At 48.4% G+C, this 14391-nt stretch overlaps 1 protein-coding gene across 1 annotated transcript; it reads right to left on the reverse strand.

Moving 5' to 3' along the window:
• Positions 1-4636: 4636 nt before the first annotated feature.
• On the reverse strand, positions 4637-10914 carry LOC105003393 (apolipoprotein L2-like). The gene is made up of 3 exons (XM_010860530.1): positions 10813-10914; positions 8904-9024; positions 4637-6235 (listed from the first exon to the last, which is right to left on the reverse strand). Exons 1-3 carry the CDS (start codon positions 10841-10843, stop codon positions 5371-5373), a joined length of 1017 nt encoding a protein of 338 aa, XP_010858832.1. The 5' UTR covers positions 10844-10914; the 3' UTR covers positions 4637-5370.
• Positions 10915-14391: the final 3477 nt, after the last annotated feature.

Raw genomic sequence — 14391 nt, forward strand, 5'->3', positions numbered from 1 at the left:
GGGGCTGCTTTCTCTAGTTGCAGCGAGTGGGCTACTCTTCGTTGAGTATCGGGCTTCTCATTGCAGTGGCTTCTCTTTTTGCAGAGCACGGACTCTGGGAGTGGGCTCAGTAGTTTTGGTCCATGGGCTTAGTTGCTCCCAGCATGTCGGATCTTCCCGGACCAGGGATCAAACCCATGTCCCTTGCATTGTCAGGCAGCTTCTTTACCACTGTACCAGGGAAGTCCCCAAAGGTTTCTTCTGAAAAAGGTACTTTAAAGTCAAGACTGGCTTCAACATCCTTCAGAAGCGCAGGGGCTAAGCATGGGTGGCTGAGCAGTGTGGGGCCATGTGCAGGGTGACGGGCAACACCACAGGTGGCTTGAGAGCCTCACTGGGACAGTACAAGGTGCTCCTCACCAACTGTCCTTGTCGCAGAGACTGGGTCCAGACCAGCTCCACAGGCATCTGAGTGTAACCAGTTGTTAAATATTCTGTGTCAGCAGCACAACTTCCTGAGAAAACCCGTGGATTCTAAGTATGGACCTCTGCAGACTCAAGACACCCCTGTTCTCTTCGGTCTAAGCCCTGGGAACAAGGCAGCTGGAGGCTGTGTGCCGGTTGGTACGATGGCAGCTCTGTGAACTTCAAGGCATTCATGAGAACTAGGAGCAGCAGCTTAAAACCAGCAAACTCAGGGCCAAGCGAGGAGCTAGAAGCCTCCAAAACAGGCCCTGCCAGAAGGGACTCAGGTCCTGGGTGGCGGGAGAGACATGTGCCCATCTCTCCCCACATTGGGAAGCACAGCAAGTGGCGACAGATAGCCCCGTGGCCTGGGCTCCAAGGAGGTGAGTCCACCACCCTGGGCCAGGATGAGCTGTGTTACAGAAACACCACATGCTTGCTTCACTTCCTCCTGAAACAGGACACCCTGCATCCTCCTGACCAATCAGCTCAACATGGATCCAGGGAAGAGGCTCCAGCACCCGGAGGCCCCACCCAGGATGGCCCTTCCAGGTGGGGGCTGTGGCCACACTCCTGGACCCTGGGCCCAGCTTCCTCCTGTTCTCTGTTGGGGCGACAAGCACGTGCTCTCAGAGGGTCAGTGAGGTCTTGATAAGGACCCAGGTGACAGTGCTGACACAGCGATGGCCCAGACGAGGCTACACAGGGGTGAATTTCCCCGCAGTAAAGAGGGACTGGAAGTGGGATCGCAGTGAAGACTGGTATCAGGGGAGCAGTGCTCCTGAGGTCCTGGGGTTACTGCACCTCCCTGTTGCTGCACATGTTTAACATACATGCAGAGCACTGGGAAAGGAGCCCACAGAGCAGGAGAAGCACTGGCATCGCACTGGGGCCCTTCACCCCTGACATCCCAGCAACACGCAGCAGGGAGAGGAGATTCGTGTTTGTCTCCAGCTGGGGAAGTGGCCGGTGCACTTACTGTTGTGTGTGGGATGTTGGACCCAGAATAGGGTAAGGAGAGTCGTTTCCATTGGTCTGAGTAGAGGGCACGTGTGCATCCAGGAAGCACTCAATCTGGAGTCTCTCTTCCTGAGACTCTCCCCCCAGGGTTCAGGTCCCTGTTAACAATTCATCTTCCTCATCCTTCAGCCTGACCTATTGGTCCAAGAATATAGTCCTCAGACCCAAGCTCCTCTGTCTCCTGGGAACCTGACACTGAGATTCCAGGGCCTTGGACCTAAGCTCCCTGCTGGAAGGGGTCTCTGGGGACAGACTGTGAGCTCCTGCAGGGGGACCTGCCCTACTTTCTGTCCTTCCTGAACTGTGCAGGTTTGGGGGCTTCTTTCCATTTTCTGACCTGGCCTGCATCCCTCCAGTGCATGCTCTTCTGTGCTCACTTAGCCAAACTCAGTTTGTTGCTCAGAACCACAGGGATCTCAGCTGACACAGGGATGACTGTGGAATTGTATTATCTGCACATTGAGCTGAATGGGGTGAAGATCTAAGGGTTCACAGGGACGTGGGGATGGACACTGAATGGTTCTGTATCCAGTGCCTGGAACCCTGCCTAGGAGAAGTCTGGGCAGGATTTGAATTCCCGAGGAACTTACAAAGAATTACAGAAGGAATTACACTCATGATTCGGGGATTAGACAGATGCTGGCCATGACTGCTGACATCTTCAGGAAGGAATGGAAGGGCTGATTGAAGCCTCAGGGAAACACTGGATGAGAGGGAGTCAGAGGCACTGAGGAAAGTCTTCCGAGGGAGGTTTGGACAAAAGTGGGGAGAGGGCCCTGCAGCACGTGGGGAGGGACTTAGGAGACATCCTGGGATCACTTCCAGGTCTCGGATCTCTGGCTTCCGTCTTTGGGCTCCAGGCGTGGGAGCCAGTTAAGTGCTCACATGCTCCACACATGGAAACACAGAGAGTCGGTGCCCTGTGGAGCAGGCCCATGGGGGCAAGAGCCACAACCAGATTCTCCCCTCTCCTTCCGGGACAGGAGGAGCCTGAGGCACCCCACGAAGGCTCCTCAGAAGGTCCAGGCAGGTGCAATCCCAGATGGGTGACCAAGTCAGAACATGGCCTTGGATGGACTTTCCCTCCATGCCTGCTCCCATCCTCCAGCCCCTCAGTCCTGCTCCTGGAGATCGAGTGAGCCTGGCCTCCAGTTCTGCCCTCAGGGGACCCCGCTACTGCACACTGCTTTGGTCTGCAATTAGGCTTCAGCATCTGTGCTCAGAGTCACGGGTAGCTGTGGAGGAGGTGAAAGCAGTTGTGTTAAGGTCGATATTCTTCTGGGTCATTCTAGCCCAAGCGGGGAATAGATGAGTGGGGCAGGGCAGTGCCCCAAGGTAAACACAGGAAGGCAATTCTGGAAGCTCCTGCAGGAGTCCTGGTGAATTGTGAGGCAGCCTGGGCAAGTGTGTTGCTGTCTCTCTCTCCCCTCTGTTTACGGCTGACCCTCTCTCACACCTGCACACAAGCCCTCCGCTCTCAGTCCCCCTTGGGTGTCCATTCTGGTCCCTGGGGCTGGAGGAGGAGCATCCCAGTGCTCAGCCCAAGTCAGATGACATGGGCTCCCCGGGCATCCCACGAAGCCTGCAGGGCTCCAGGATCTTAGGGAAATGATTGGATGGGAGCCCAGCAGGCAGACAGGAGGAGCCATGGAGGACGTGTTCCCTGAGACCCTGGGAGACAGGCTCCTGGGGAAGGAGGTCAGGCATCTGGAGCCCAGCTGAGCCCCTCAGTCAATGCAAGGAAGCCTCAGTGAAACAGCTTATATTTATTGAACCAGAGTCTAGAGAACACAAGGTGGAGAAAACCAGAACCACCTGAAATATCTTATCCAGCCTCACCCCCAGCTGAAGAAGAAACCGGGGGTCAGAGAGTCGTGTCTGTTGGCCCCAGGCTGTTTCATCTCCTGACACACCGAAAGTTCCTTGACCTGTTTCTGCCTCCTTGTTTCATCCTTCTTTCTTTCTTTCTTTTAATCAACCTCTGTTCCTCCTCCACATTTGGATTTTCATGGAAACGTCACTGGTCTCTCGGTGCACTCTGGACCCAAAGAGCTCCTGGCAACATGTCAGATGTTCCATCCACTGTGTTGTCACAGCACTGCTGCCACCAACATCATCACCACCATCGTCATCAAGAAGCCACTGCCTGAAGATCTACACAGACAATTCTTCATGAAGACTTACAGATGGCCAGCAGGTACGTGAAAACATACTCAACGTCACTAATTATTAGACAAATGCAATCAAACTACAATAAGTTATCTCCCCTACAGCGATCACAGGGGCCATCACCTACATCTACAATGCTCTGAGGCTGTGGAGAAAAGGGAACCCTCCTACACTGTTGGTGGGAATATAAATTGGTGCAGCCACTATGGAAGGCCATGTGGAGTTTTCTTAAACAACTAAAAATAGAGCTACCTTATGATTTAGCAATCTCACTTCTGGGCATATTTCTACAAAAAAATTAAACCTCTAATTTGAAAAGATACATAGCAGAACTATTCATAACGGCCAAGACATGATATTAACCTAAATGTCTGTTGACAGATTAATGAATAAAGCACATGTGGTACATGTATACATACCATGGAATCCTACTCAGCCATAAAAAAGAATGAAATAATATCTGTAGCAATATGTATGGATCTAGAGATTACTATACTGAGTGAAGTAAGTCAGACAAAGACAAATATATGTTATTAGCTTATATGTAGAATCCAGAACATAATAGAAATGAACTTACAGAATAGAAACAGACTCATAGACATAGATAATGAACTTTTTAACAAAGTTTTGTGGATATAGGTAAATTAGGAGACGGGATTAACAGATACACACCAGATACACAAGGGCCTGCCTACTGTAGTAGCATAGGAACAGTATTCAATACTTTGTAATAAACTATAATGGAAATGAACAAAAAAGAGGATAGACATATACATATTCAGATACTCTGTCATGTCTGACTCTTTGGAACACCATGGACTGTAACACGCCAGGCACCACTGTCTGTGGGATTTCCCAGACAAGAATATAGCAGGGTGGTATCATTTCCTCCTACAGGAAATCTTCCCTACCCAGGAATCAAACCTGTGTCTCTTGCTCAGCAGACACATTCTTTACCACCTGGGAAGCCCACATAAATCGATACCTGTATAATTGAATCACTTTGCTGTATACCTGAAATTAACAGAATACTGTAAATCAATTATCCTTCAATAAAACAAGCAAACAAAAGAAGTCACTCCCTAAGTAAGACACATCAGCTAGGGCCAAAGGTGAGTTGATGCCGGAGGAAAGGTCTAGAGACCACCACCAAGGGAAGACTCTTCTTGCTGGGACATCACAGCCTGTGGAGGGCGATAGAGGAGCCCCTGCCACTTCTGGATCCCAACAATCCTAACTGACGTTCTGCCATTTCCAACCCGTTCGTACACCTGGCCTCTCATTGCTAGTTCGCCTGCCTCTCCCTTTATTCTGCCTCCAGTGTCATCTTTAGTCCAAAGTAAGTGGTTTCTGATGGGAGGGGAGTTTGGGGGGAGAATGCATACGTGTATATGAATGGCTGAGTCCCTTTGCTGTTCACCTGAAACCATCTCAACATTGTTAATCGGCTATACTCCAATACAAAATAAAAAGTTCTTAGTATGAAAAACAGTGGTTTCTCCCCGCCTCTCATTCTCTGGTCCCCCCTCCTCCCTTAATCCAGGCTCCAGGCCCTTTCCTTCTCTCTCCTCATCTATCACCTACATCCATCCCTTCCCTGATGTGCTCAACCACAGAAATGCCAAATTCCTAACACCCAGCTTCATTAATGTGGTCTCCCTCTCTTTCCCTAGAACAAGGTACCTCTGCACTTTAGCCCCTCACATGTCCCTGGACCCCACACTGCTCTGGGGGTGGTTAAATCAGGTCCTCCTGCAGACTCTCATAGATCTGGGTGAGCTCCTCCAGCTTCCTCTCCAGCTCCCATGCCCGTCGCCTCAGGCTTTCGGCTGCTTCTGTCTTTGCACCATCATGCAGGTGTATTGACTCCTTCACCAGGAAGCCCACATCCACCAGAAGGAAGACCCCTGCAGCCGCCAAACCCGCGATCCGGGCTCCTTTGGTAATTGTTAAAGCTGTGGCTTTGAAACCTGTCTCTATATGCTGGATGGCTGGGCCTGAGATTCTCCCAGGGCTCATGTAGATGCTTGCATTGGCTGCAGAGCCAGGGTTGGCATTGCCTGTCTCCATGGCATGGATGTGCATTTCAATGCATTGTACAGCTTCTTCCTTTTTTGTGTCAACAATGTGGGGGTTGCTCTTGAGTACCTCTAGGAGAACTTTCCATTTCTTGACAACAGTAGACATCATGCAACTGGCTTCGGTTTCTGCTGATGACCTCTTCACAAGTTCGATGATACTGGTGGACACACTGGTCACACCGGCTGCTGCTCCCAGCCCTATCCCAGTGGCCAAGAGCGCCACACTGGCCCCCATTGTCACGGGTGCCAGGGCCAGGCCAACGATGGTCAGAATACCAGACACAGCACCAGTGCTGTGGGCCATCACGTTGGAGATGGTACATCCCTTATGGACCTTCTCAACCTTGTCTGCGAGCTCATGGAATTTGCCTATGAACTCCTCCAGCTGCCGTTTCACCCGAGGAAACTTATTCAGAAACCTCCTCCTGTCCAGCTGCTCTTTGGGGAGTTTTTCTTGGTCCTCCTCAACTAAGACTCTTTTCAATTCGTTCAGATAATTGTGTAGTTCATCCGTGTCTTCCCTGTAACGATGAAGGTCAAGGGATTAGAAAGGCAGTTTGCTTGTCTGTAAAATTGGCTCCATAATATCTATTCTGCATAAATACAGATGTTACTATAAATCATTAGAAAAGAATTTTATAAATGTAAACTTTTCTCTTTCAACCTTAAACACGTTTCATACTTTATAGATGCTCCATCTTGAAATAGCTAAACTTGGAATAGGTAAACGAGGTCACCTTAGGATACCGGCAACTTAAGAGAGGTATTTGAGAGAATTCCCAGGTGGTCCAGAGGTTTCAACTCTGCACTCCCACTGCTGGCCTTAACTCAATCCCTGGTTGGGGAATGAGGATCCCACAGGCCATATGGCTCAGCCAAAGAAAAGGTATGTGGTAAAGATGTCTCACAGGTGGGTCAACACCACCACTTTGTAAGAGTTTTTGGAGTGGGAACTCCACAGATAAACAAAGACATGTAGGACTGGAGGAGAAAACCTTCATTCAAGGGCTTCAGTGTATAGTGAGAAGTCTCCCTGCCCTTGGCTACTGGGAAGTGGTCCCTAAGCCCCTAGAATTCTGGCTGATAGGAGTATCCTTGCATGCCTGGGCCTTTGGTCACTGGTCAGTCTGACAAGGTGATGAGTGACCAAAGGTCTCTGGGTCTCATGGTATCAGTTCTGCCATCTGGCAGAGCTGGACACTGGGGCACGAGTCTGACTTCCAGGAGGGGCTGGAGATGACAGGTCAGGGTAATTTGGCTTTTAAGCAAGGTGAGTGTCCCTGATGAGCAGTACTCCATGCATCTTATCACACACCGAATCCATGTCAGTAATGTGTCCTGAGGACAATGGAAGCTTCGTATGTGAAACCTGCCCAGACTCCGCCCTGTGGCTGGTGGGAACTTTTATCCTTCCCTTTAGTAAACTGTAGCTGGGACCATGAAGCTTTCAGTGAGTCCTATGCATTCTATAGGGAATTCTTGATAACCTGAGAGTCGTTTTGGGGATCCCCTAAATTTGCCATTGAAGTCAAAGTAAGGGCAGTCCTGGGCACCGTGCCTTTGCACTTTGCAGATTGGCTGTCTCTATGACCTAGAATAATTTAAACCCAAAAAGTCAGAGCTAGAAGGCACCTTATAATCATTTGGTCTGCCATCTGCTGTCTTCTAAGCATTGAGCCCTTGACCTTCTCAGCAGAAGGTCACTGGGTCCACCCACTGCCCCAGTTGACAGGGAAGAGGGAGATGAACTATGAGCCCTGTTTCCCTTGGACTCTCCAGCTCACCTCACTGACTCCTGACCCGTCACCCAGCACCCTCAATCACTCAGGGGTCACCAACCTAATTCACAATTTACCTGGAGACAGCTTCACTGCCTGCACCCGAAGGCCGTGTGCAACCTGTGGACCCTCTAAAGATTCAAGGGACTTGAGGAAACATTCATCTGAACAGCTGAGCCTGAGGAGACCGGCACTTACACAGCTGGTGGAGGAAGCGTTTTCCTCTTGGGTGGGGATGCGTGAGGCTCCTCAGAATCCCTCAAATGTCACACAATCACATCCACTCATTGTGACCCTGGAGGGCTCCCTAAGCCACATGGCCATCCCACTGTCAGGGGAACTCCATGTAGATTAGAAGAGGGTCCCCAGTGGAGTGAGAAGCCAGGTCCCAGGCAGGGTGTGCAGACACAGTCACCCAGGGCCCTCTAGTCCAGCATGAGGGGATCCCACCAGGGAGGGAAGAAATGTCCCCCTCTCCCACTCAGGGGACCTCTGCTAGGGTCACAGTCCCTTCAGTTCTGTGTCCTTAAGGCCCAGTCTCTTCACTCTAGTCCTAGTCCTGCTACCCAGGCCTGCCTACTAGTCCTCCAACCTGGACCCACTGCTCCACCCTGATCCCTGGGTCTGACCCTGGTGCAGGCCTCCCTGGTCCTTTGGACGAGATGATTATACTTGGTTCCCCACCGCTGACCCTGCAGTTCACTCTGAGGACATCACCATAATCCATCAGACTGAATTGCTATTCCCACTGGACACAGGACAGATCTGAGATTCAAAGTCTTAAGCCCACGGTCCCAGGATTTGGGCACAGCTAGATCCAGGATCCCATCAGCTCCTCCAGTTCCTCTCTAGCCTCTGTCCCTTATGGGCCAGCAGGATCCTGCAGGGTTCGTACAGTTCCTAACATCAGGAATAGAAAGACTGTAGGCAGAAACCCAGGACACAAATGGTGGTGTCAGGATTTTCCCACTTGTCCCAAAGGAAATTCTGCTTGGTTCTCCTCACCAGAAAGAAGACCCTTGACCCCTGTCTCTTCCCAACAAGCTTTTAAAATGTTACTATTGACTGAGTACTTACTCTGTGTCAGTCATTATGGGAAGCACTTTACATGCATGATCTCAGTGTCCTCACAGTAAAAATGAAAATATGGAGAAATTAAAGCAGAGAGTAGTTCAGTAACTTGTCCAAGGTCATATAACCTGCACCTTCCTTGCAGGTTTCCTCTCTTCTCAACCCACGATCATTCACTGTCAGCAAATGACATGGAGGAAACATTCCTGATGGGATCATGAGAAGGAACATCCTTGACCCCAACAGTAGGGTCCTGCCTGGAGGAGGCGTTACTCCAGGAGGAAGCTAGCCTGGTGCTGGGGGACGTGGGTGACCTTCCTGGTGCACCTGTGCCGGTTACCTGGACAAACTGGCCTCAGCCTTAATTCTCTCCAGGAATTCATTCAGCAGGAGTAGCAGTTCCTCTCTGCTCAGTATGTCCCAGAGACATTCAACGACCTCCTCAAAAAAGATCTCAATATCTAGATGAAAGAAAAGGGAATAAGATTAGAAGAATTAGTGGTGGGACATAAATGTTATTGAGTATAAAATAGTTAAAATTCATCTTTCTGAGCAGCAGTCACCTGGGGTGCTCTTGGTGAGGTCACCTAGGGTTATGGATGGACTGTCCCCTTCCCCCCCCCCCAATTTGTGTTGAAGAGTTGACCCCTGGTGACCTTTCTGAAGATAGGGCTTGTAAGTAGATTAGGTGAAATGAGATCCTACGTGGGATTCCGAGGTAAATAGAGGTCATAGGTGGGATTCCCTGGGAGTTCTAGTGGTAAAGAACCTGCCCCCATTTGTAAGAGAGGCGGCTTTGATCCCTGAGTCAGGAAGATCCCTGAAGGAGGGCATGGCAAGCCACTCCAATATTCTTGTTTGGAGAATCCCATGGATAGAGCAGGCTGGCAGGCTGCAGTCCATGCGGTTGCAAAGAGTTGGACATGACTGAGCAACTGAACACACACACACACAAAGAGAAGAAACAGCAAGTGTGATTTGTTAGTTACCCCTTCCAGAATAGACGGGCAGTGCCCTATAAATGAATGCTTTCATGTTTGGGCAGTGAAACAAATACTCACGTTAAATGGGATAAAGAATGTAATGACTACAAATAACCTCAAATCACTACAGGGTAAGACTACTCCTCAATGAGTTATCAAAATCCCTGAGTGATTTCAGAGATCTGGAGGTTATGGAATTGTAGGTAAGATACTGGTGGCCAGGCTATATATATGTGTGTGGGCTGGGACTTGATATCAAATGTTTTTCTTGGTAAATCCACACAAAGAGGCATTATCCTTATCTCACAGAAGAGGCAAGTGAAACTCAGACAGGACAATGGACAGCCCAAGGCCACAGAGCTGAAAGCTCTGAGGTTGAATCCAAAGTCAACAGTTAGACAGTTCTTGGACATGACTTTGAAGTCTCCTTACATTTAAAATTCCTGTGATTTGTTCATTCTACTCTATAGCACACAATGGGGATTCTTTGCGACTCATTTATGGTGGTGAGCATGCAGTAGCATATATAGAAGTAGAAATATAGTGTTGTACACACGAAACTTAGAAAACATTACAAACTCATGTTACCTAATTTTAAAAAAGACTTTAGGACCACATGCCATTGAGCAAAACTACCATGTGAGAGGATTCCTGTTTCTGATCACAGACTCTAGGATGGGCAGGGGAGGGGATCCACCAGGTGGAGGAGGGGTGGAGCCAGATGTGATCCTCATCACCCCTCCCTTCAGGTGGGAGGTGGCAAAGGCCAGACTGGGGTTCAGAGCAGGGTCCACTGACCCTTGCAGAGAGGCTGGGCTGGTGGCTGGGAAGAGCTGGAGGAAACAGCTTCTGTGGTGATGCCCTAAGGTCTGGGAGCAGGAGGAGGTTTGGGCCAAGGGAGAGAGCAGGAGAAGTCCAATGATGCTGGAGGACCTCCTCTCCCAGGCCTGCCTGGCCTTGGGGACTGCCATCTGCGGTCCATGCTCCGCGTGTGCTCTCTTGGCCTCCGTCCTGAGTCACTTGCTTGGTGGGGGGAGAGGCAGGAAGTCAGCACCTTGGTCATGGCTCCCTAGGAGAGGGCTGGGAAGGAGGCTGTGGGAAGACCCCAGGGTGAAGGGAATCTCCTGGTCTCTCTTGGAAACTCAAGGATGCCTATCCATCGTCTTCATGGTTCTTGATTCCTCTGTAGTTTAACTCAGCCTGGAAATACCACCTTCAATTCTGGGTCACAAGTAGGAACCTTCCAGAGAAGAAAGAGCTGACTACCTGAGCAGTGTCCGAAGTTTTCTGAGCTCATGGTGGCAGCAGGGGCTCTCAGATATCTCCCTTCAGCTCCTTGTCTGCATCAGGCTGGAAGGAGGTGTGACCTCACCCTTGGGGAGAGAAAAAGACTGTGAGCTCCACTGTGAGGAGCAGAGGCTGCAGGGAGCAGCGAGGGACAAGTTCTCCGGTGGGTTCCCCCGGGACGGCCACCAGTGCCTCCAGGAACTTAGCCCAGTGCGGTTCTCTGTCTCCTGGGCTCTGCTGGTTGTTAGTTAAGAAAAGTCATTCACCTCCTACAGCTCCTTCCAGGCCAAGTCAGAGTCCTGCTCTCCTGTTGGGGCACAAGGAGAAGGTAATCAGACAGGAGACAGCTATCTGCGAAGTTATAGGAACAATAAAGCCAGAGACTAGAAGAACAGATAGGAGGTGATACTCTGGAAATGAGGTGAGGTTGGGACACCTGTGTTTTTGAATTGGTAATAACTAATATTAATGATATCATTGATCCAGTGTCCTTAACATGCAGGCTCCTGAAACTCACTCAAACTTAGCTGAGTCCAAATTGTCACGCTGGTGCCAGGGTCTGGACTAGACCCTGAGTCTTTCTGGTGCAAATCACATGTGTGTGATGACTATGCTCTACTCCCTATATATACAAAAAGATTTATTTGTGGATATATGTTCATTGCTAAATGACTCTTCCTTCCAAAATGATGTCTTGCTCCCTATCAAGTCTCTCCTTGATAAAGTTCCTGGTGATACGGCTCCCATAGCCCAGGTCTTCCTTGCTTCTGCAAGAGCCTTTTTCCCCACAAGGGCCTGGAGTCCCACCAGCCCTGCCCCAATTCCTGTATCCCTGCTCTGAGTGGCTGAGACCCCTGCAGCTGTTCTGTCCTCCTTGCTTTCCCCTCCTGAATATTGGACTTGATGTAGTTTCTAATCCTTTATGTAAATAATAGTGCAAAGAACATTCTCCTTGTGTAAGGCTTCACCTACATCTGAGACTGTACCCTTAAGCTATATCTAGAAGTAGAATTAAGATCAGATGGCATCAACACCTAAAAAATTTCCATACCTAGAGCCACCATGCCATGCAAAGAAACTGTAGCAATTTATGTTCACACTTATAATATATGAGGGTGTCCATCCTTTCAGATATACCCATTCTCAGTGGTCTTTCTTTAAAAAAAATTCAGATCTTTGTAATTAAATCATTTATTTTGGTTCTGCATGTGATTACCTTGCCATGGGAGATGAGGAAGGAAAGCAAGTGTTGATGATATTTAGCTACTCTTTTTAAGAAAGCAAAAGAGCTTCTGTCAACTACTCCTCCTGAGACTTGACTGAAATGATGGTAAAGGTATATATAGGTATAATACCATCTACTGATAAGAGTGCCTGGTTTCTGTAGTGTGGTGGTTATCACGTTCACCTAACATGCAAAAGTCCCGGGTTCAAAATCGAGTGGAAACAGCTTCACTTGGGCTTCCCTTGTGGCTCAGTTGGTAAAGAATCCACCTGCCATATAGGAGATGTGGGTTCTATCCCTGGGTTGGGAAGATCCCCTGGAGAAAGGAATGGCTACCCACTCCAGTATTCTGGCCTGGAGAATTCCATGGACTGTGTAATCCAAGGGATCACGAAGAGTCGGACATGACTGACCAACTTTCACTTTACTCTGTATTATTATTTGCTGTAAAACTTTACCAATGATAACTCGTATTTCATTTCATTAACCTTTGAGATATGTACATTGTATCAGTATTTACAGATAAGGAAGCTGACTCACAGATGTTACCTGACTTGCCCGAGGTCAGAAGTCTTGCCCTTGGTAGACTGGATTTCACCCCACTCACTGGGCTCATCCCACTCACCATAGCCTCCCTCTTCTCCCTCTGCTGCTAACAAAAACAAGCATGGGAGCAATAGGAGACCAGAATCTTTCACAAATATTTGAAGACTCACTGGACGGAGAAGTGATAGCTGAGTAAAGAGGAGTGCAGTAGAGGGAGAGAAACAGGGAGTGTGTTCACAGGAGAGAAAGGTCTCCTGGGCAGACCCCCAGAGGGAGCAAGATGAGAGGGAGGCCAAGGGGAGAGCAGGGGATAAACCCACCACCCCCACGTCCCACCCCACATTCACAGCAGCCTTCACCCTTCAGCAGACTTTTAGAAAGTTACTTGAAAATGAGATGCAGGAAAAAAAAATAGATGACGTGTTTGTTTAATTATGGAGGAAGGTAAAGGATACCCACGAGAGATAGATACGGGATCCAGGAGTCAGGAACATCAACCCCGTGGGAAGGGAATCCAAGGATCCCAGTTGGGTGCGCAGCAGACCTAGAGAGAAACCAGTCCAGAATGGGATAAGAAGTCCAGAGTCTGTGGGGACAGGGGACTCGGTATCACATGAGGCACCTTTGGAAAGAAATGGAGGAAATGCTGAAGATAAACCGTGCAAGGAGTGAAAAGGAAGCCAGTTAGAAACATCAGGAAAAACTAAAACTCAGGAGGAGAAGGGGATGACAGAGGATGAGATGGTTGGATGGCATCACTGACTCAAAGGACATGAGTTTGGGTAGGCTCTGGGAGTTGGTGATGCACAGGGAGTCCTGGCATGCTGCAGTTCATGGGGTTGCAAAGAGTCGGACACAACTGAGCGACTGAACTGAACTGAAGTGAACTGCTGAGAAGCATGTAAAGCTATATGGTACAAGTTAGCTCTTAAAAATGTATTAAAATATCACAAAAAAATGTAAACTCTTTTGTTTGATTAAAAAAAAATCTTAAGTAAATATATCTTTGTCCAAGTCCTTTGGAGACCATTTTAAAACTGAAGTAATATTAATATATATAATATGATATAACTCACAGGTGTATTATAACTCACAGGTGTATTAACTTACAGGTTTATTAGTGATTCAAAGTCTTAGTTTTATTTCATTTATAGTCATTATAAAATAACCTTTATCTAGGAAAGGTCAGTTTTCATTTCAATCCCAAAGAAAGGCAATGCCAAAGAATGCTCAAACTATAGCACAATTGCATTCATCTCACACGCTACTAAAGTAATGCTCAAAATTCACCAGGCCAGGCTTCAGCAATATGTGAACCGTGAACTTCCTGATGTTCAAGCTGGTTTTAGAAAAGGCAGGGGAAACAGAGATCAAATTGCCAACATCCGCTGGATCATGGAAAAAGCAAGAGAGTTCCAGAAAAACATCTATTTCTGCTTTATTGACTATGCCAAAGCCTTTGACTGTGTGGATCACAAGAAACTGTGAAAAATTCAAGAGATGGGAATACCAGACTACCTGATCTGCCTCTTGAGAAATTTGTATGCAGGTCAGGAAGCAACAGTTAGAACCGGACATAGAACAACAGACTGGTTCGAAATAGGAAAAGGAGTATGTCAAGGCTGTATATTGTCACCCTGTTTATTTAACTTATATGCAGAGTACATCATGAGAAACGCTGGACTGAAAGAAACACAAGCTGGAATCAAGATTGCCGGGAGAAATATCAATAACCTCAGATATGCAGATGACACCACCCTTATGGCAGAAAGTGAAGAGGAACTCAA

Source organism: Bison bison, unplaced genomic scaffold (genome assembly GCF_000754665.1).
Source record: "Bison bison bison isolate TAMUID 2011002044 unplaced genomic scaffold, Bison_UMD1.0 scf7180017864468, whole genome shotgun sequence".
NCBI lineage: Eukaryota > Metazoa > Chordata > Mammalia > Artiodactyla > Bovidae > Bison > Bison bison.

What these genes read in the sequence shown, in the direction of transcription:
- LOC105003393 (XM_010860530.1), bottom strand. Translation starts at nt 10,843, where the DNA reads ATGAGCTCAGAAAACTTCGGACACTGCTCAG. An exon ending in AAACTTCGGACACTGCTCAG is followed by an intron (nt 9,025 to 10,812) that starts GTAGTCAGCTCT and finishes TCTTTCATCTAG; the next exon opens with ATATTGAGATCTTTTTTGAG. An exon ending in GCTGAGGCCAGTTTGTCCAG is followed by an intron (nt 6,236 to 8,903) that starts GTAACCGGCACA and finishes TCATCGTTACAG; the next exon opens with GGAAGACACGGATGAACTAC.